Source organism: Plectropomus leopardus, chromosome 3 (assembly GCF_008729295.1).
Source record: "Plectropomus leopardus isolate mb chromosome 3, YSFRI_Pleo_2.0, whole genome shotgun sequence".
NCBI classification, from domain to species: Eukaryota; Metazoa; Chordata; class Actinopteri; order Perciformes; family Serranidae; genus Plectropomus; species Plectropomus leopardus.
This window is the reverse complement of record NC_056465.1, coordinates 12,302,614-12,324,893: the sequence shown is the minus strand read 5'-3', so window position 1 is coordinate 12,324,893 and position 22,280 is coordinate 12,302,614. Positions and strand designations below refer to the sequence as shown.

Sequence of the window (22,280 nt, the reverse complement as noted above, 5' to 3'; positions counted from 1 at the left end):
GTTTGTTTTGGCGCAATCACTGCATGATAATTACTTCCCAGTAAGTGATATGGTTTTACATAATGAAGCACCATGTGTGAAGCACAGTGCAGCCTGTCTGTACAAGTGATAAAAAGGAGTAACAATGCTGATGATAATCTGTGAATTGGTTCATGTTCATTTTATCAAGCAATTGAATGTCTCAATACATTTTCGTTGTATAATTCCAGCTATTATTATTGTCTTCGTTGTTATTTCTAATAGTAGAAGGAGGAGAAGCATTGATTAACTGATTGATTTTTATGTTAATTCCTTATAGCCAACGGCTTTCAGACCAACGCCAGTGAGGGCGGTGTTCAGAGGAAGCAGCTGCCCTACTCAGTGGAAACTCCCTATGGCTTCCACCTGGACCTTGACTTCCTCAAGTATGTTGACGATATTGAAAAAGGCAATACCATCAAAAGGGTCCACATTCAGCGAAGAGTCAAGGGACCGCCAAAATTCAGCACTCTGCCCAGAAATTTTAGCCTTCCTGGGCATGGGGTTAGGCCGGTACCCAAGGAAAAGGACAGCACATGGTCTGGGACGTCCACCCTGGGGCCCAAGCCGAAATCACGGGTGACAGAAGTCCAACAGATCTTCGACTTTAAGGCAAGTGAAGGGGGAACTCCGAGCCAAAGCAGCAGGGGTACAACCGGTCAAGTAGCTGGCTACGTTTCAGCCAAGCCCAGAGAGGAAGTAGGAGCTGGAGCTCGGGATGTTGAAGACAAAAATGTGGAGAATCAAAGCCGTCCGAATCTGCTACGAGCATCAAGCATGCCCATCACCCTACAGCAACGGAAAGGTTCTGATTCAAGCAGTCCAGACCGTGTTGTGGGAACACCAGAGAGTGGATCAACAGAGAATGTGTTCCGTGCTTCACCGGACATCACAGAGAGACGGTGTGTTCCCCAGGATCGGACGGGGCTTCACCAACAGATTACTGTGGCACTCAAGCGAGTCAGAGAGCTGGAAGAGCAGGTCAAAACCATCCCAGAACTAAAGGCTCAGATCTGCTCACTGAGGGAGGAGAGAGAGAGGCTCCTGCTTCAGCTCCAAGCCCAAGCCAAAGCTCAAGCCCAGGTTTCCACATCCTCCTCTACAACAGCAACACATTCTGACTCTGGGACACGTGTTCAGCCACAAGGACACAGACCCACAGAAGGGCTCAACTTAGCTCTGATGACTCAACCCACTGGAGGTTTAGAAGCTTCAGAGCGTGTGCCAACAAAGCCAGTAACAGAGAAAGGGAGACAAAGTGTTACAGAGAAAAGTAAAGTGTTACAAAAAGAGAGCGGGTTGTCAGAGCAAGAATCGGAGAGACATGCGCAGCTGTCAGAAAAATCAGACAAACAAAAAGAGAGTCCACTGGAGCATGCAGTGAGAAAACTATCACAGGACATTGCAGGGCAGGAATTAACATCACTTAGGGTGGCTATAAAAGACGCAGAGACAAGCAGTATTCAAGATGGTGATGCAGCAAAAGGCGGAAAAGTTGAGGACCCAGACAGTATGCAGAATCTGCAGGAGAAGCTAATGATACTGGAGGCTAAACTTACTCAGGCTAAACAAGACTTGGAGAGAACAAATACTCTTTTGAAAGAGCAAATAAATGAGAACAAGGTAAAAGAGGAAAAAATACTACAACTGAGTGACGGAATGAGAGTGGAGGTGTGTTCTCCAGAGGCACACAGCAGGCCAAGAAGAGAGAGTATTGACACAGGGACAGAGACAGAAAAAGTAGATTTTGCCAATCAGGAGACAGAGACAGAATCGCCTGGTACAGTAGATCAGGGAACCGATACAGATAGAATCTGTATTGAGGTGTGCGTACCCAAACCAATGGCTGGAAGTTCAGATCAAGGCACAGAGGCTAATGAAGTTGACACATATGGACAGGTGACAGAGACGGGAGCAGAGGTAGCTGCTGTGAGCCCACCAAGACCCAGAGCCAACAGCATGGAACGGGGCACAGTAACTGAGAGGATCGCCACTCAAGATCAGATGACCGAGACGCCCCTAGCAGAAAGGGTAAACCAAGTCACAGAAACAGAGGGAGAAACAGTAACAGATCATCCACAGAGACCGAGGGCAAGCAGTGTAGAACGGGGCACAGTGACAGAGAGAGTGGACACTGTGGACAGGGTGACAGAGACATTGGAAGCACAGAGGACAGACCAGCAGACTGAGACAGATGTAGAAAGACGACAAGAAAGCAATCCAGCCAGAGGAGCAGAAGAAGAGAGTGAAATGAGAGAAAGTGTGGACAGTGAAAGAGTAGAGGATGTAAGTACTGTGGTCTGTGAAAGAGTGGAAGATAAGGAAGCAAATGAAAGCATTCAAAGACATAGTGAAGACAGTGGAAGTGTGAAAGTTGTCACACAGGGTACAATTACAGAGAGCAGAGCTGATCAAACTGTAGTTCTGGATATTGTAAGTCAGGGTGAAGGCCGTATCAGTCCACTTGCTGCAGCAGAAGAAAGCACAGAATCGAAGCTTGAAATGGTTACAGCACAGAAAGACTCTGAAAAAAAAGAAACGAAACCCCCAAAAAGTGAAGTAACAGAAATTGTTGAAACCCAGCAGATTGCAGTTGAGACTGTGGAGAAAAAACAAAAAGCAGAAGATGAGACTGTGTGTGCAGCAATCAAAGAAACTGTGGTCACTGACACGGTTGTAGTAACAGCAGCAGCAGATAACACAACTATGAAGACAGTAGCTCCTGTGCGACCCCAGAGAGGCCGAAAGCTCTCAGCAGAGCAGGCGCAGCCATCACCTTCTCAGCTTCAGACTGCACCTGTGCGTCCTCGTAGGGGATCCAGTGAAACTCAAGCCCAGCAGCCCCAGGTGCAGGGTCCACCTGTACCTGCATCTTTTGAGGCCCAAACTCCAACACCTCTCTCTGAACCACAGACAAAACAGCAAGCTCCATCTCTTTCTCAGGTTGAGGACGACACCCTAGCAAAGAGGCCTCCTGGAGAGTCTAGTGAGAAACAGTCTCAATCACAACCTCAGACTGGGACTCAGGGCCCGCCTCCAGGCTCCAGAGAGGTCCAAGCCCGTCCCAAAACTATTCAAGCGCAGTCTCGTTCTCAAAGCACTGCAACTCGGCGGGACTCCAAAGAGCTTAAAGCATCACAGAGAGGATCCAGTGTATCACAACCTCCTAGTCGTGGATCAGGAGAAGTCCAGACCCGCCCAACTCGTCAGGGGTCAAGCGACACCCAACCTCAGTCTCAGGGCTCTCGTAGAAGTTCCAGTGAGACTCAACCCCCTCACAAGGATGCCAGCGAGACACAATCACTGCGTAGAGGCTCCAGTGAAACAGCCCAGCGCCGTGGTTCAAATGAAGCCCAGGCCTCACGGCGGGGCGCTGGTGAGGCTCAGCCTTCTCGCAGAGGCTCCGGTGAAACAGCCCAACGTCGTGATTCAAGCGAAGCCCAGACCTCGCGCCGAGGCTCTAGTGAAGCCCAGGCCTCTCGTCGAGGCTCCAGTGAGTCACCAACATCGCCTGCGGCTTTGGGACAAGTCGTAACACGGTTAACAGGGCTTTTGGGCGAGCAGTGGGCGCAGCTGGGGAGCAGCTCTGGAACTCAACAGACGGCCAGCCAGCAGGAAAGCCCCAACACACAGAAACAGACGGCAGGGAAAAGAGCAGAGGCAGGGAAAGGAGCATCAGCCAAGCCTGCGGGGAAGGCAGTCCCCGCAGCAACGACAGGGAAACCAGCAGGGAAGCCTGGTCCTTCCAAAATGAGCACTATTCAAAGTCAACTGGTCAGCTCCCTCAGTGTCCTCTCTGCCTTCTACTCACCAGGCCAGAAAGCAGCTGCCGCCAGCAAACAGCAAGAACAAGGTAGGCCTGTGGTTCCGTTTGTACCCCACGGTTTATACTGTATACACAATTGTGCATCTGTCTGTCATACACCTGCTTACCTTTTGTAATGGACGCAATGAGCTGAATCCATTCCACTCTATTCACAGCTCCTACTCTCCATGACACTTAATTACAGCATGTTCCTTCTGATCACTGCCAAGAAGTCTCATGATTAATGTGTTCGTATACAACTCAGTAGCCTTGGATATTAATTTCCCCTCCATACTTCTCTCCCTTGAACAAAAAGGCCGACAGGAGCAGTTAAACATTGACAGAATGGTTTGACATATTTCTGTGGTGTCACTTGTGTAGAGCTTTTCATGTAGAACATTTATTCCTGCAAACTTCTCAGCTGATGTAAGACACAAACAATTACAATCAAACTGACAATAAGATGGTGTCATTATTGTTCTTAGTTTATTTCCACTGCAATCTGAAACCACACTGGTCCTGTTCTGTCATTCATAAATATACTACTGATGTGCTTCCAAATCACGCCTTTTGGTGCTTCTTTCAACAGCACTATGTCAAAACAAGGATTATTGTGTATCTGACTCTTAAAATATGCAGTAATAGTATTTAGGTTGATGTACGAGTAAGGGCTCATTTATGCTTAATGTCAGATATGTATAAAGACATGGATGGAGCCTTTTGTCTGTATTCCTCATCCATTTTGTCCAAATCTGTGCGCGTTTTCTTGAAGATTACAGATACAGACCACACAGAGCAGTATCACCAGAGACTGTATGGGCAGTGTCCAAATGAGTTATAAACTATTGGAGATAACGAAGACATTTTAAAAAATGGCAGAACAAAAAAATCTGTTGTAGTGTGTTTACTGCCCTCCCAGTCTACAGCCATCTATAATGCTGTCATTTAAAAGGTATAATAAAACAACATCCTCCACCGTCGCCTCTTTGTTGTTGTCGGAAACTTTTGACACTATCCTTTAGAGCCATCTTTTGACTATACTTGTGCCATCATAAATGACACATAAAAGTATAAGGTCAGTGACATTTGCAACGTTTAAATTGGATGTACGTATTTTCATACGTAAAGGGAGTACAAATGAGCCCTGACGAGTATATCTTTGTAGGATATATCCATCCTTGGACTTGGACACAGTCCCTGTGTCTAGATATCAGTTTGATTCTGCAGTTGAAGTAGAAAAAAGTCAGGAAAAAAGATTTTATTTCCCTCTTGTCAGAAATATAATATCTGCTACTCTTGTAGGTATGTTGGTATTTAATTATTCACTTCTCTGTCGGTAGTCCAATGACTGTGAGTGATATGGACTGTAATTTTGAGCCAATTATTTTTAGTGGACTATTTGAAAAGAAAATGTCTAGTTGGCCCTCTAGTCCATAGTTATATCTACTCTATTCATTATATTTTCTTTTTTGATTACTGTCAATCTGCTGCTATCATCTTCTTTTGAAGCTTCTCTCTAATAGTGATCAAGGTTTAACTGAATGCACCCCGTCAGTACTTCATCATTTGTAGAAATCAGTTTGTTCAGTTTCACTGCACAACACAAGTGTAAGATATTCAAGTAGTGCCCTCTTTTATATTTAAAAATGCTTAGAATTCAATTTCATTTACAAGGTTTCCCACACATTCATTAATTTGTGGCAGCCCACAACGATTAAAATATCTGCCACCACAAATTGATTTGATATTATTGGAGCTGGACCAAAGTGAAACTTAACCGTTGCGCTGAGTCTAAATGCACCTGATCATCAATCTGATCAGCTTTGACCTGATCAACAGATCAATTTTCCACCCCACTAATCTCCTCAAACTCAACTCAAACTCAAAATTAGAAGCATTATCTGTGAAAACTGCAGGACAATATCGTCATCTATGGTGGCAGCACAACACACACTGTGTTTTAAAGATACAGTATATAAGATACAGTATATACTGGCTGTCATATAGTAGGTGGGCAGATAAAGTACTTATTCTTGCTTCACACAGTACAGACAAACACACACCCACACTCATACTGGCAAGTGCACATATATGCATACAAGCACTTACTTACAGTACACAGTCAAATGGACACTCAAGCACAGACCCTCACACACCCTCACACACATCAAACGGACAATTCCTTTCTTCCCCCCTTGATGTCTCACTGCTCTGTTTCTGGCCCAGGAGCTGAAGCACAGAAACCCTCTGCTATCACATCACATATTTTATGTTCCGAGTTCATTTAAAGTTCAGTGTTGGGAGTACAGAATTCTAGATTGGTTTTAAGTTATTTGTGTTTGCATGCATGCCTGGATATATAGTATTCTCTTTGTGGTTTCTCTCTATATCTTTGCCATCTGAGGTTCCCAGCCTGTCTTCCTTAAAATATATCAGTGTTTTACTTCTACAAATATTGGAAACCACCACTGCTGACAACCTTCACTCATCCCAGCCATCAGAGACTTGAGTTGAGCTTTAGAGATTTGTATGGATGAGTGAAGCATCTCAGTATAACTGATAAAGTGAGAGAAGGTTAAATTACACAATTGTTCTATTTTTTAGAAGATGGTAAGAGGATGTATTTAAATGCCAAATATGTTTTAAACTTCCTCTCTCCCAGTCACCACCTCCTGAGAGGAAGAGGATCTAAAAGCATTCTTCTTCTTAGATGGTGGTCGCTTGGATCTTTTCAGTCGGTGGTTTCTGGCTCAAAGCCACATGTGTTATGTCCCTGCATAAAACATTACAGAGCCTCTGCACCATGTCTCGCTGTCAGGCACAACTAAGACAGCCGTACTGGGCTTAGAGCCAAGGAGAGTCAGCAAAGGAGCCCATGCAGAATCGATTATAGGGCAGTTACAAACATAAGCAGGCCTTACAATGTCAAGGTTGTACATTGTCATCATGGCCTTTAATCTTGACTTGTGTACATCACCCTGGAAATGCTTTGTGTGGTCCTGAACAAAGTAAAAATAGATGCAATGGTCAGTTGATTTGATCAGATATATTTCCTTTTTCTTCTTGAGAGTGTAATTGCCATAATTTCTTTCTTGAATGACATAACACATGTGGCTTTGAGCCAGAAACCACCGACTGAAAAGATCCAAGCGACCACCATCTAAGAAGAAGAATGCTTTTAGATGTGTGTGTGTGTGTGTGTGTGTCTGTAGGTTTATATATACACATACATATATATGTCTATTGTATGTCAGTCGATCTTCACTCATAACCCCCCTTTTATCCCCTTTTTAATTTTCTTTTTTTGTTAAATTGTGTTATTGTGTTTTCTCAGTGGTCTGCTGTCTTCACTTTTATTCTATGTCTTCGTGTTACTTTAGATAATCTCTTTTGTCTGTTTATATGTACCTACACTTGCCTTCACTGGTTCTGTTATTACTGCATTTTACAATAAAGGAAAGTAAAACAATAAATGAATAAAAAATAATGACTTCATGGCACTCCTAGTAAGACAAATAATTTTTTGACAACGTCATACCATACACTCACATTGTTTTTACTGTTGTCTGTGTATGGAATATATACATACTTATGTAATCCTTTAAAATGTAATGAGCTCACACTGACAACTCTTTGTGAGACACTCCTAATAAAGAAAAATTGCGTTTCTTGACAGTGTCGTACAGTGTCGCGTGCTCACAAAGCTTGTATAGTCATCTGTTTATGTGGAGTATACAGATGAGGCCCTGCAGCGTCCTTCTTCTCATCATCTGCATTATATGATGAGCTATATTTGCTTGTAATTGCATCCAGAGGTTCTTTAATATCAACCAGCCTTGAATGTTTTCATAGAGAGACACATACATTCACACACTGACACACAGAGGTACACACTGAAACAAGACATACTGTATACATTTGCATAGACATACAGGCAACATGTGCAAACCATTATTGTCTGTAGTCTCATGAGCTACCATTATCAGTGTGATGTATTGCTTTCACTCAGCCTTTAGACTTAAACAGTTACTCTGCTGTTTTCATTGGCTTTGCTGGATATATATGATGGCGAAAAATAGAGCAATTCTTCAGAAATCTTTCATCCCTCTATAGTTGAAAGATTAAGAATTTATTTTGATTTAGGGAAATGTTATATATGACTCTGGCAGTAAATGAGTTTACATAAAATATAGCATTGGTAGGTGTGTAGACAAGTTTTTCTGTAGTCCATTCAATCACAGAGCTTTTTATTGGCATAGTCTTAGAGAGCAGGTAGCATGCTTGAACAAAAATGCAGACAACCAAGAGGCAGCTGGACAAACAAATAAGATACATTTCGAAAAGCTTATATTTCCACAATCAGGCACAGGAAAAAAGGTAACACCACTCAAATCCAAAAATGAAGATGAACTGACAAAGAATTATGGAACTTGGCAGGTGTTAGTAGGGAGACACTAATTAGAGAAGTCAAAACAGATGATTGGACAACAGGACTAGAAAAAAACTGGCGGGAAAACACAAGGAAAGGAGGTGGAGTGATTTTAAATGAGTGACGTGAATAACAAACTAAAACAGGAAACATGACTGAAAGATAGAACTTCAGAAAAAACAGGACCTCAAGAAGAAATCAGGGCAGATCATGACACTTATTGCATTAACTTGACAGCTAGGTAACAACACAAAGTGTTCAGAATGAAGACAACTCACTTTCGGCAATAGTTTCCTGTATCTGTGTTATGTGGTTTCCCAACAATTTGCCCCTTTAGGATACTAGTGGCAAGTCTTGAGTCTATTCCAAATGGGAGAAGTAAATGTGATCCCAGATTATGACCAATTTTTTTAGCCCCATAGTCACAAATGTTAAAATGCAACCATTTTTACAAGCCACATAACTCAATTGAGATGCTAAAATGGCATATTTTAGATGGATAAATCTTTCAAGGCCTGTCTCTTTCTCTGAAAACACTCTTTTGACATATGGCAACAACTGATATGATCTTGTACTGGGCTGATGTCAAATATTAAGCTAACAGATAAAACTGAGCAAGAGAAATAAGAAGCAAACATAAATGCTTGCATCCACACCATGTTCAAAAGTGATGTGGAGGTATGTGGGCGGAGAGATGCCCATGCCCATTTAAGAGACCGGAACTATACCATTTCATACAAATGACACAGCATGTAATGCATCATCTTTTATTATAGACAATCTTTGGTAACAAAGATGTATGTGGAACTCATAAGTTGGTCCAAAATCTCCAGTAGGTGTTCAGTTGGGGTTACAATAGATCTGCTAATTGCAAAGACCATATACGTTTTACATCATTTTCATACATAATATTCCTTTCTCTATTCATTCTTTCGGTTTTTATTCCTAAATTTGTCACCAATCTGCAAGTTCCTTGTTATACAGTCATCAACAGCAAGTGCAAATGTGGTTAAAGTGAGTGCCAAATCATGCCTCTAGCAATGGCTCAAGGTGTCATATCATGATGTCTCTGTAAACTTAATTAAGCAGTTTTATGACGTAAACTTAGTCATGCCTTAAAAACAGGGGTGGTCGATCTTAAATGTACATATGAGCCACTGACAAACAACCTACTGCGTTCTGTGTTTAGGTATGAGAATGTGTCAGAAATGATACAGAATATGAATTTTTACAAACCAAAACAAACAGAAATTCCACAAAGGCTTCATGAATTTTTCCAACCCTCCCTTTTTCTTTCATTTCTGTCTCTCCCTCTCTCTGTCCTCCTCTTCACCAGGTCTCAAATCTATTATGAAGAAAAATGGCGTTGCTGACAAGCAGGGGAACAAGGGAGCCAAGAAAAACCTCAAGTTTGTTGGGGTGAACGGAGGGTAAAAATTTCTTTTTAATCAGCGTCCAATCTCTCTATGTGATTGATATCTTTGTGTGGGTTGCAGTGTGTTTTTGCGCACTTTGATTTGTGTATCTGTGAATGTTTTGTTTCTTTCCTTTGTGGACATTTGTGCAGAATGTAATATTCTATTTTTATCCTGATTTAATTAAAAGGATTCCTTCAAAAACAGGGATTACATATATTCAATTTGCAGAGTTGTCAGATTTAAAGTGTTATATTCTGCAAAGTGGCTTCAGTTGGATTAGCCAGTTAGCCAGAAAACTGTGGAAAATGACTGCAGGTAATCCTTAGAGGACCTGGATTTGGTTTTGTAGAAAAAGCAGAGGATCCAAAAATAAAAACATTAAACAGTATAATGAAAGTAGAGTATACACTTAAACTAAAAATAACGTACATCAAAAATATTTGAAAAATGCTCAGAACTATTGTTCACCTGAGCCTCACTTGTGGAATTTTGTTCTTATTATTCATGGATAATTTTAGCCTGATAAATGTGTTCATTCTTATATTTTAATAATCCACTGGCAGCAGCTTGGATTTTCAAGCAGCACTATCCTCCATCCTGTTATATCCTACCACCTGTCTCAGAAAAAAATTAGTACAAATAAGTTGTAAACTGAGTTGTCTGAGTTTGATCACGGTGGCTATGAACAAAATCCAGCTGTGCCTCACACATCAGCTTCATGCTGTTAACTGTGAAGGCTCATTTGAAGACACTGCCCTGAGTTTGACCTCACCACTGCTACTGGGAGTGTGAATGTGAGTGCGTATGAATATATGTTGTACATTATGTGATGTGTGTGCATATTTTTTGCATTGATGATTCCTCAGTTCTTTGTGCCAGTGTGCTCATGTCAGCAATTGATGGTGCTGGATGCAATGTGTGTGTTTGTGTGTGTGCTCGTAAAAGCTGATGAATTTTAAGTAAGCAGATGGTTGTGGTTGGAAGAACAAAGGTGCGTCTCAAAGCAGGGAGATTATTCTTTCTGGCTGGTGTGATTATAGTTAGCTGTCTAGTGTTACAGTTATAACATGAAGCACCTGTGTACACACAAACACTAACACACACACACACACACACACACACACACACACTTACATAAATGCCCTGAACGCTTACCCTAACCTTAACCATAACTGTTACATGCATGATCTTTACCCCAACGCTAAACCTACAACCAAGTCGAGTCCTGAAATAAAAAATTGGTTAACCTTGTTGGGACCAGATGTCGTCCCCAGATGGAAGTGGGTCCTCACACTGTGACTGTGGAGACAGATTTTTGTCTGGAGTCATATTCATACTAATTACCTCATTTGTGCGTACAACACCCGGCAGTGATCCACTTCTCTGTCAAAGCAGCAGCAGCCAAGACATTTAAGAGCTTGCTGGTTATTTTTCTCTGACTAATTTCGCAGGACAGTTCACCCCCTAATCTTAAATGCATATTTGTCTTCTTGCTTGTAGTGCTATTTGTCAGTCTAAATTGTGTTGGTGTGGGTTGCCAAGTGTGGTAGATATCGGCCATAGGGATGTGTGCCTTGTCTTGAATATAATGGAACTAAATTGCACTTGGCTTGTGGTGCTCAAAGTGCCAAAAAATATTTTTGAAAAACTCAACAGCAGTGTCTCTTTCTAGAAATCATGACCCAATTACTGAAGTTTGTCCGCAGACTTTATTGTGCACAGTTTCATATAGAACCTATTTTATTTCAACCAAACTACACATGCCAACTGTATCAGTGATTTCAAGGCTCATGAAAGCACAGATTGTAAACATTAATGGCACTCTCATTGGCTGAGCTCTAACATTAGCTAGACCTGTGATGTCAGGTGAGCTAGCATAAATGCATGCTTCCTTCTACATGGGGACTGGTTGGCGGCTGAAGTTTGGTAGAAAGAAAATAGTCCCTCAATGAAAGCGCTCACAACAAGGTCTGTGGATTATCTTGAGTAAAAAGGTCATGATTTCTAGGACTAGACATTTTTGTTGAGTTTCTCAAATGTATTTTTGTGTCGTTTTGAGCACCAATAAACAAGTGCAATTTAGTTCCATTACATTTAACAGAGGGCCGACATCTCTACGACTAATATCTCCAACACTCACACACAAGCAACTCACACCACTCTTTAATCCATTTCTTAATGTGTGCTCATTTTGTGTGAGTTCCCAAAGGTGGCAAAGCTATGAAATGAATCATGACAATGACCAAATGTTTGATAATAACACCATGCACATACCTAATGATACATTTGTTTCTCATTATCTCAAAACAATATTTCTATTGTTCTTAATAGCTTGTTTTTGAAAGTCGTATCTACAATGCCTCGGCGGAATTACCTCCTGCATATCAAGGAAATGGTTGCCATTAGGAGATTTGTTTTATTCCTGCTCTTTCATTCCTGAGCTCCACTGTTTTACGACCTGCTCGCCTTTGCTATGTTTTATCAGAACTGTGCTGAGGTCTATTCCTTCCTCCCCGTTTTAGAATTATCTGTAAACATAACCTAAAAGCCAGAACAAATAATAAATTATCATCATGGTACTGTAAGGACCTGCTCCTTATATAACCGTGTATGTATGTAGAAGATGGCAAGTTTGTCTCTTCTGAGTTTTTAACCCCTGATCTAGACAACAAATATCTCTCCATTTCAATGTTACAGATGCTATTTATACAGAAACAAACATGACAGACAACAATATTTTCTTGGGCTATCTTAAGTCTTCTGCCCACACCAGGAAGTGGGCTGCTGTTTGCATTTCTTCTCCTTGGATGGTCTAACCTATCTTTGCTCTCCCTTGAGCTCCTCTGGAATTCAGGGAATGCTGTGGCCCCTGAACGCCTCTTGTGGTGTGGTGTCTCAGTGTGTGTGTGTGTGTGTGTGTGTGTGTGTGTGTCTACAAATAAGAATGAATCCTTGGCATTCAATGTAAGACTTATCTGATCACTGGCCTCACAGAGGGTCCTTCATGATACATCCCAATGATCACACACATGCACACACACACGCACACACCTGCAGCCTCCACTGCTCTAAACATATCAGCCCTTCCTCTCCGAACAAGGATGGGTTTTGTCCAAGGTTGCGTATGAGAGTGTGCAAACATGCCTATGGATTTTCATGTATATGTTTAACTGTGTGAAGGATGTTTTGGATATGTGGGCCAAGGTTGTGTTAGACAAGTATCTTTTTCATGCCAAGCTGGAGGTCCAGAGGGTAACAAGCTGTTAGTATTTATCTAGCTTTAGCCTGTGTTGACTTTACCATTTTCATCTTCATTTTTACCTGCTTAGGGTTTTTCACTGATGTGGCTGCTTCTGTATATATGACATTTCTGTAAACATCTTTATGTCAAATACGTCAAATGTTCCAAAGCCCATAACTAAATATTGTCTGTATTGTGTAATTTAAAAGGTGGAATTCTGTTCAGCTAAAAAGTATTTTCTCACTGTCACTTACAGACATTCACAGGCTAGAGTATTTCATGGTGTTATTATATATGGTGTAATGTGGATGATTTTGGCATTAAAAACTGTCTACTTGACTGTTTCTGCCTTCAGCTATGAGACGACATCCAGCGAGGAGTCCAGTGGAGATGAGAAGTCAAAGGTGGAAGTGGAGGAGGAGGACAGCTCAGAACCAGAGGTAGAGAAGGAGAAGGAGACGGAGCCTCAGCCGACAGAGAAGCCTGAGGAGGAAACGGAGAGTCAGCAGAAGGATGCAGAGGTCGCAGCTGAGGGAGGAGGTGCTGTGGCTGCAGAGAAGGAGGGCGAAAGAGGCTTGCTGGATCCAGAGGGCACCCAGGAGCTCCCAGAACAAGAGGCTGAAGGGTGAGACAGACAGTAAAACTTAATTTGCAGTTGTTGTTGTTGTCAGGGTTGTTGTCAGGGTTTAAACCACTGCTACGCAGAGATGCATGTAGCCGCTGTAGGCTATGCCGTAGAGATATGACATGAGTACCTAATGAACTGTAACTGATCAGCATGGACCGCTTTCTGTTGCTGGTAGAGATTGCTGATGTCATATTCAGTAGCTCATATCATAAAGTAAATTGGAATTACTACCACAGGGGTGTATACGTCTGTGCACCATTGAAGTTGCACATACAGTTTACAACCATGTCTGCCCTCTATGTCTGTAGGATATGAATTTTTGAATTATAGCCAAAAACATGCTTTGTGAGGTCACAATGACCCTGACCTTTGCCCTTTGATCACTGTATCTTACTTAAGTCATTCTTGAGTCTGAGTGATCTTTGTGGCAAATTTAAAGTGAAAGTTTGTGCAGAATTTGAAAAAAAAATCGCTCAAGGTGTTCTTGAGATATCACATTATCAAGAATGGGACAGCTAAGGTCTAGGTGCCCCTGAAATTTAAGCTATGACCACCAAAATTTAAACATTAATTATTGAGTCTAAGACAATGTTTGTGCCAAATTCGAAAAAAATTCTCTCAAGGTGTTTTTGAGATATCACACTCAATTCACAGTGACCTTGACCTTTGACCTATGACCACCAAATTGCATTGAGTCCAAGTGAAAGTTTGCGCCAATTTCCTCAAGGTATTTTTACCATATCGTTTTCACAACACTGGGACAGAGGAACAACCCAAAAACATTTTGCCTATGTCCTCAGCTATCCCCAGCGCAGTGGCACCTTGAATGAATGTAAACACTGTTAATGTAGGGGATATATTCAAAAAATAATCATACAGTCATAGAGATGACAGTTTGACGTGATGTCGGGAAGCACAAGTGAGTGCTTTGTTATATGTCCCACCTACATACTGTGTCTGAGACAGACAGGTGCTGAATGATGCTTCAATATACAGTGGGCCTCGCACGCACACACACACACACACACATACAGAAATCCAATTAAAACATGCCGACTTACACTTTTATATAGTCCTGCTTACCTCTTCATATCTTGCACGCTCACACACTATGAGTCCCACATAAATAAGCTTTGCACAAGCACACACAACTGACACACACTTTGGTATAAGCTGCTGTCAGTCTAATCGAGGTCTCAGACAGACACACAGACACACTTCATTCCCTAAAGTGCCAGTGGTCTGGGACAAAAAGTATATAACCAACAGTGTTGTCCTCCCCTGTCACTGACTGATCACTGTCTCAGGTATGTGGACAGGGCTGAGGGCCTCGGGCTCAGACTGTAGAAGGGGCCCCTGGGAGAAGGCAGGACCTATATTAACCCATCACTCAGCATCTGTCTTATCTTATGGGCTTGTAGGTGTGGAGTATAGAACACAGTGAGAGTGTGATCCGCTCCGGCTTAGTGTAGCTTGAGGTGTAGTATGACTGTGCGTGATAGATGAGCAGCGTTTGCGCTTGGTGGATATTATTGGGCAGTGAATCAGTGTGAACTGTTGCTGTTGAGGATCGCATGTGTCATCAGTATGTCAGACTGTTGACTGATGAGTGTGAGTGCTGCAAAGGCCTGCGAGATATCTTTTATGTTTTGTTTTCACTCCAGACAGAATTTACACAAGAACCAAAGTAGCCGTCTCTTGGCCCTTTGTTACGCAGACACTGAACGTGAAAAAACAGTTAAGAAAACAAATGTGGAATGTGCTGAGTTAAATTTAGATGTTTTTTCACTTCCAAATCTGTTTAAAAGTTCTCCACTAAAAACATATTTTTGAATTGACCTAGGAAGCACCAAGAAAAGATTGTTTCTGATTTTACTATCATTTGGTCTTTGTCTGAAGGGAGAAAGTTGACCAGGGGTTTATAGATGCCTGCCTCTACGTAAAAGACCGCATGGAGGAAGTTTCTTCTCCAGATAAAGAAATGGTAAGAATTTATTTTTCCCAGGTTAGGGGATAGGGGTTGGGGGTAAATTCGTCAACCCTGTGGAATGGTGATTTAGGCAACAAAAGTGGATAGTTAGGTTTAGGCAACAAAAGTGAGTAGTTGAGTTAAAGCCTCTGGGAACCAAAATCACCAAAAACTTTCTTGATATGTAATTTATGGTCTAACATGCATAATAAAAAGCATAAAAAAATATAACACATCAGCCTCAATACAATTTTGAAATATTGTCATTTTAGTTTTTTCATGGTTCCCTGAAGCTGGGTTGATCTGGGTGTGGTTAAAGTATCTGGTTTGGTTTAGGCAACAAAAGTGGGTGGTTTAGGTTAGGGGACGGATGTTAGGGGTTGGGTTTTAATTCATCAAAGCTGTAGATTATCCCATGAGTTTTCTTAAAATCTGACCTGACTGCAAAGTTAAAGCTCATGGTTATTGGTCTGTTCTCTACACTGCACTACAACTATAGGCTTTTGTAATATGTGTTTCTTATTATAAAGCTGCAAAAATGACGCCCACTCCACATTCTAAATTCGGCTTCCAAAACACTGATAAAAATGATCTGTTTAGGGAAAAAGCTTCTGGTTATTTGTTGATGTTCTGCTAGAGCTCTTTGACTCCACGGAGCAGAATAATGTAGCTTACAGTGCCGTTCCTCAGGCTGAAAATGCAAGCTGCTCAGCAGCCCAAACAGTAAAAATGATGTTGAGGGAACAGTAAAACTGCTGCCACAGGCAGCTTTTTCATTTATATCTTTTTCTCTCTCACCGCAGCGTCAGGTTTTAGTGGTGCTCTACCAGGAGTGGTTCAAGATCTCCAGTCAGAAAGACTCTCAGGCCGATACCGTCAGATTATACCTGCGACAAGTGGGCTTGACCACACCCACTCTCCTGCCATATGTAGTTAACTTGACCGACGGCAATGGAAACATGGCCCTCCACTACAGTGTGTCACATTCAAACTTCCCTGTGGTCAAACTGCTGCTTGATACTGGTAAGATGCAAACACACATAGCTGAATGCACAATAGAAGAGCATAAATACAATCAGAAAAACAAAAAGCACAATATGACTTAATAAAATGTTTTGTTTGTGTGTTCAGGTCTATGTGAGACAGACAATGTGAACAAAGCAGGCTATACTCCAGTGATGCTCGCTGCACTGACGGCTGCTGAGAGCCCTGATGAACTGGAGGTGGCACAACAACTGTTGAGACTGGGTGACGTCAATGCGTGCTCCAGACAGGTACTATATATGCTTGCGGGTCCACTAAATTTCCTGCATATCAGAAGATTTGTGTGGTGTTGTTGTTGTACAGAAAGTTGTTTTCTCAGGCGCAGTAAGTCTGGGAATTTAATAAATCCTCATGGGAAATCAAGGCTTGTTAGAAATCTTTTACAAGTGGGTCACTTTACAGGAATAAAAATTGTTTTTTCCTCAGCAGCAAGGCCATCTATAGTGCAAACCGAACTAAATTAATAAATGGGAGTGAACAGCATGTTAGGCTAGGAAAGCTGTTTCCTCCCCCGTCCTCTACCTTGCATCTCTTTATCTCTTTATCTCCCCCTCCTACCTTCCCTCTCACTGTTTAATTCTAATTCCCTGTATCTCTCACTCTTTCTCTAGGCGGGCCAGACGGCACTCATGCTTGCGGTGAGCCATGGCCGCGTTGCCATGGTGAAGCTGCTCCTAGGCTGCGGTACGGATGTAAATGCCCAGGACCGCGAGGGCTCCACGGCCCTGATGTGCGCCTGCGAACACGGACACACGAACATTGCTCGTATGCTGCTGGAGACGGGACGCTGTGACACCAGCCTCACAGATAAGGTACACTGTTCAACTGTAATGTTGAAATTACACCCTCAGCTGGGCTGATGTAAGATTGTTTCACCTCTCATGCCAGACAGTCTCTCTCTAGGATGTCTACATTTTTGTCCTCAGGACTGTCGTTTCTTGTACCTGGACATAAATTGCTGCATTTGTTGTTTACGGCACTTCGAGCATGCAGTCCCTTGGGTGAATTGTTGCCGTAGTGTGTTGCCAGGGTTGAAATATATCACAATGGTGTATATAAATAACAGAATGCAGCTCAGCCCAGACATGTTATGCTTACTTACAGACCTGTATCTTAATACTGCAGAGACAAAAAAGAGGTGTTCTCTGTAAGAAAACACATGGCTTCATAATGGGTTTACATTTAACCCTCACACTAGCATGTGATTATATGTGCAGTGTCAAGAAACTTATCCATACCGAGGGGAAGCTCAAGGCAGAAGCCTGAGACCTCTTTTCTGTGCTTCTGTCTTTAGATTCATTTGGACCACGCTGACTCTTTCATAAGGGCTCATCCTTTACTGAGATGCTAGAGATCACTGCCTCATTTCAACATCTAGTTATTAGCTGCTCGCACTTCATGAATGGTCTTAAGGCTCCTAGTTCCAGGCACATGCATACTGTAGAATATTACAAATACGGGTTTAGCTGGTACCTGGCCCATACCTAGTAGATGGATTTTTTTCTTAAGGTATATTATTGATCTCGCTCTGAATTGATGATTCTCCTCTGCAGTCTGAGGTGTCCTGTCAGAGAATGGCCATATTACAAGTCTTGCACTTGCTCCTTGAAAATGATCTTGTAAACACTGTTGATACACCGCTGCTACTGTTCATGTAACATTTCATAAGCCCCACCTCAACATCTGCATCCAACTGTGGGCTTTGTTTTCAGTTTCCCAAAGGACACAAGTATTGTCACTCCTTATTAAACACAACATGTCGCTGCTTCCACCGTTACTATGACATTACAGCACTATTTTTCCTACCCATTCTCACGGGATGGGACTCAAGAGGACACCTGTCCTCAATGATAAACCAAAATCATGAGGAGTCAGCCGATAGGTTGGTAGGTAGGTAGATATGTAGACAGACAGACAGACAGATAGACGGACAGATAAACAGATAGATAGATAGATAGATAGATAGATAGATAGATAGATAGATAGATAGAAATCAGCTCTATTTGACATTAAGCATATCAATGATTCAGAGTATGGGCAGGGATTGTCTGTACACAGTTCTCAACATGGAGATAGATGAGCCGGCAGCTATCAGCTAACAGTACTAACAGCATGAACAGTGCTAATAACAGCAACAGTGCTGACAAAGCTAATGATGTTACCCTGAAACCAGCTGTGGGGGAGTTCCACCCCAAAACACCTGTCTGACCAATCCCAAGTAGTCCCATTGAATGTGAGCACATGGATTGGCTGTCACAGCTGTCAATCATAGCGGAACATCCCCTTCTTATAGAATTGAATAACTAATTAAAACCAAACTTCTCATAAAAACAATCACTTGAACAAACACCATATCCCCCTCACTAACATGGAGGGGCAGGCTTTATGACCTATATTGCAGTCCCACACCAGGGGGCGATTGAGATTGAGAAGCTACACTTAAGGGGAACTGTCATGTTGTCTATATTTATATATGGTCTATGGTTAAAACAAGCTGTTGTTAACAATACCAGCACTAGGTAAGTTGGCCACTGTTTGCAATATCTATGGATAACAACATTAGAGAGTATGTGGTGCATACAAACATCGCATCAACATGTCCACACATAAAAGTTTGACAGTGCAGTGTGTACGCCTGATTTAATGAGACTGAAATAAGACAGATGTGCTGATAAACAGAATATAATGACAACGTTCACAACTATTAATGTGCGGAACAGGCATATTGGATTTTGAGGTTGATGACATTCATCTGACTTTCAGAAATCAAACTTCAGGGGGCGTTTCAGTAAAATTTCCAACTTCACAGTGAAGACTGAATGCACTTTAAAATAGCCAGTGGGATACACACAGGGAATCACATGTACTACATGCACACGTGGCCAGACTACCAAACAAAACAAAGAGAGGTAAAACAGAGAAGCTCGGATTACAACACACACAAAGGTAGCGTGACTTCATTCTCCACTGAGAACGCCGTTACTCCATAATATCATTAAAAAAGCAAAAGTTATTTGCCGCTATATTAATATTCTGAATGTTATAAAGAGCTCCTTAAGATGTATTTTACTGTACCACTTGTATGATTGAGATGAATCTATATACAGTCATATCCTGCAATCATAACTCAACCATCTGCCTCGGGTAGATAATTTGCTGAGTGGCTCCATGACAACTCATGAGCGCACACTATATTTAGTGGTGGCTGGGGACAAACATAATCTCAAAACTGAGAAAATAAGCAGCTCTGGGAAGCAATTTGAAATCATATGCAAGCAAGTCAAGCAGTTCCACAGGTTTGTGAAATTTACACAAAGTATCATACAGAGCATTCACATTGTTTAGAGACATCTGTGTTCCCAAGAGACATGAGGTCCCTCTTAGTATGCGGCCTTGTCTGTTCCAGTTTGCTGTAATGTGTAGTATCAAGCCTTTGATAAGAAGAATAAATAGGAAACACCAGGGCACTCTGTGAGAATAACGCAGGAAGTTAGAAGCAGCATCACAGAGAACTGCCAGTGCATTCAGCGGAGAAAACATTAAAGGTGCTCCAATTAGGATTTTAGGGTCGACACTGATCACTGATCACAGTCTATTTGAAGCCTTCTATTTTTCATGTAGCACCTTATTTCCTAACAATTCTTAACAAATTCCCAGTAATGTTACTGATTGATGTCTGAATCAAGAACACAACCCATCTTAAACTATATAGACTTGGATGTATTATTCTTATTTTTAATATCTGCTAGTACAGCATGACCTGTTTTTATACACGAGTATCATGGCTTTCATGTGAGACAGCTACACATATCTGAGCTGTAAACAGCAACTGAAAAGCAAACCAACAAACAGCATCGCCAATGCTGGCAAATCTACAGGCAAATATCTACAACACAACCACCGCCACAGTTGTTTTTTGTCAGTCAAAGCAGTGACACCAAAATCATCAGGCTAAAATAGCCAGATCTCTGTAATGCATGTACATCATTTTTTTAATTGGTTGTATATCCTGTATATGAATGTGCAGATGCAACAAATGTTGGTCCACTAAAGCATAATATTTTCTGATTTATACAGGTGTTATTTTTGCAGCATTCGTGTTGGTGCTGGGTAAAGATTTTACAATGTTGTTATATTAAAGTGCCAGAGTTTTTTTTTTTTTACCAATGTTTAGGTCTTGTATGGGATCAGACATTTCCTTAATTTCTCTTTTCATCATACAAAACCTCCCCCGGCTTATTATTTATCCCTGGTTTATTGCACAGGCAATTTCTGCAAAATGTAAAGAAGCTTATCAGAGGATTTTATCATAATCTCTGCAGCACATTTTGATGTGTAATTTGGGAACAAAATTGTTGGATCAGGTTTATAGAAATGTGACAAATCATAATCTCATCTGGCATTTCAAGAAGGAAAAAAAAAGCTAAAAATTATTGCCAGATACTAAACTCAGCTCTTCTAGTGTAGTATTGCCCCAGCATCAGGGCAGGTGCATTTTATATATATATGCACACGCAAATTCAAATTACTAGTGAAAGAGCAACACTGCCACTGTCAGGATACAAGGAGTCACTGCAATGATCTCTGATGTGAATCTGTGACATTTTCTTTCTGTTTCCCCCCAGAATGGACAGACAGCGCTGTCGGTGGCAGAGGCAGCCTCCCACCAAGAAATAGTTGACCTTCTGAAGGCCCACGCTGAGACCCAAGCCTCTGAGCCCTCGTCTATATCAGACCTCCTCTGAGCCAGATCGACCGTGTTTACTGCTTAAAACTGCTCCAGCTTGCCCACCCCAAACCTTCAGTTTTCAACACTCTGCACACCATCAAAGAGAGAAAATGTTAAATTAAAGACATGTTGACACCATGAAAGACGCTGTATGACCAGTGGAAAAAGTGGAACTACATAAAAACTTCTGAGACTGGAGTGTCCAGCAATGTACGCCCACATTTTCTCTTCCACATCTCTGCCAACATGCCCCGTGGGTGTTTATGGATATGCTGCATCAACCACTCAGTGGACAGACAACAAAGGGGCCCCAGTTGGATTGATGATAAGACGTTGCCATGGTGACAAGCTTGATTGACATGATACTACATAGGGGACGGGGTGAGAATATAAAGAAGGAGCAGGGGTGGACAGACAGGCAAGTGGATGAAGAGATACTTTGAAGAACTGCTGCTTCTTACCATCAACTAGCTTTTCAAGCAAAATACTAAGCACATGATCTACCTTTCAAATATATTAGATACATTATTTCTATTTTTTTTTCCGTCATGACATCACGACGTTATTCTTTTCATATGTGGACATAAGCCATTATTGAGAACATAGTATATGTAGAATGTTATTCTAACAGATTATAATCATAAACAAACACAGAAACTGTATTTTCTACTGCACTTTTTTTATTGTGTTTGTGTACAGTAAATAGTCTGCGCAAATATCGATGTCCACAAGAAACTATATATCTCCAAAAGCGTGATTAGAAAATTGAATAATAGAATAGAACTTCCCATCATTCATTGGATATTTGATAATGTTAAATGCATTGTTTTTGCCATAGTAATGATGTTTTTCACATATGGGACATGGGTGAATATCATCTGTGAAATTATTGAAAAACAAATGGCTTAGTTGGAGATAAAATGTTTCTGTTGGACACAAGAGAAATGATTTTTATAACCACAGTATAACCAGATTATTACAGAAAGACAAACGTCTTCT

General features: G+C 41.5%; 1 protein-coding gene across 1 annotated transcript in view; it reads left to right on the top strand.

Annotated features, from left to right (window-relative positions):
• kank4 (KN motif and ankyrin repeat domains 4) overlaps positions 1-21,804 on the top strand; it is an 84,923-nt gene extending 63,119 nt beyond the window's left edge. Inside the window, exons 3-10 of the mRNA XM_042512409.1 lie at positions 299-3,871; positions 9,589-9,682; positions 13,267-13,536; positions 15,439-15,523; positions 16,312-16,531; positions 16,640-16,782; positions 17,164-17,364; positions 21,178-21,804. Of these exons, the coding sequence (XP_042368343.1) occupies positions 299-3,871; positions 9,589-9,682; positions 13,267-13,536; positions 15,439-15,523; positions 16,312-16,531; positions 16,640-16,782; positions 17,164-17,364; positions 21,178-21,297 (4,706 nt within the window). The 3' untranslated portion in view covers positions 21,298-21,804. The remainder of the gene's footprint in view (positions 1-298; positions 3,872-9,588; positions 9,683-13,266; positions 13,537-15,438; positions 15,524-16,311; positions 16,532-16,639; positions 16,783-17,163; positions 17,365-21,177) is intronic.
• The last annotated feature ends 476 nt before the right edge of the window (positions 21,805-22,280 follow it).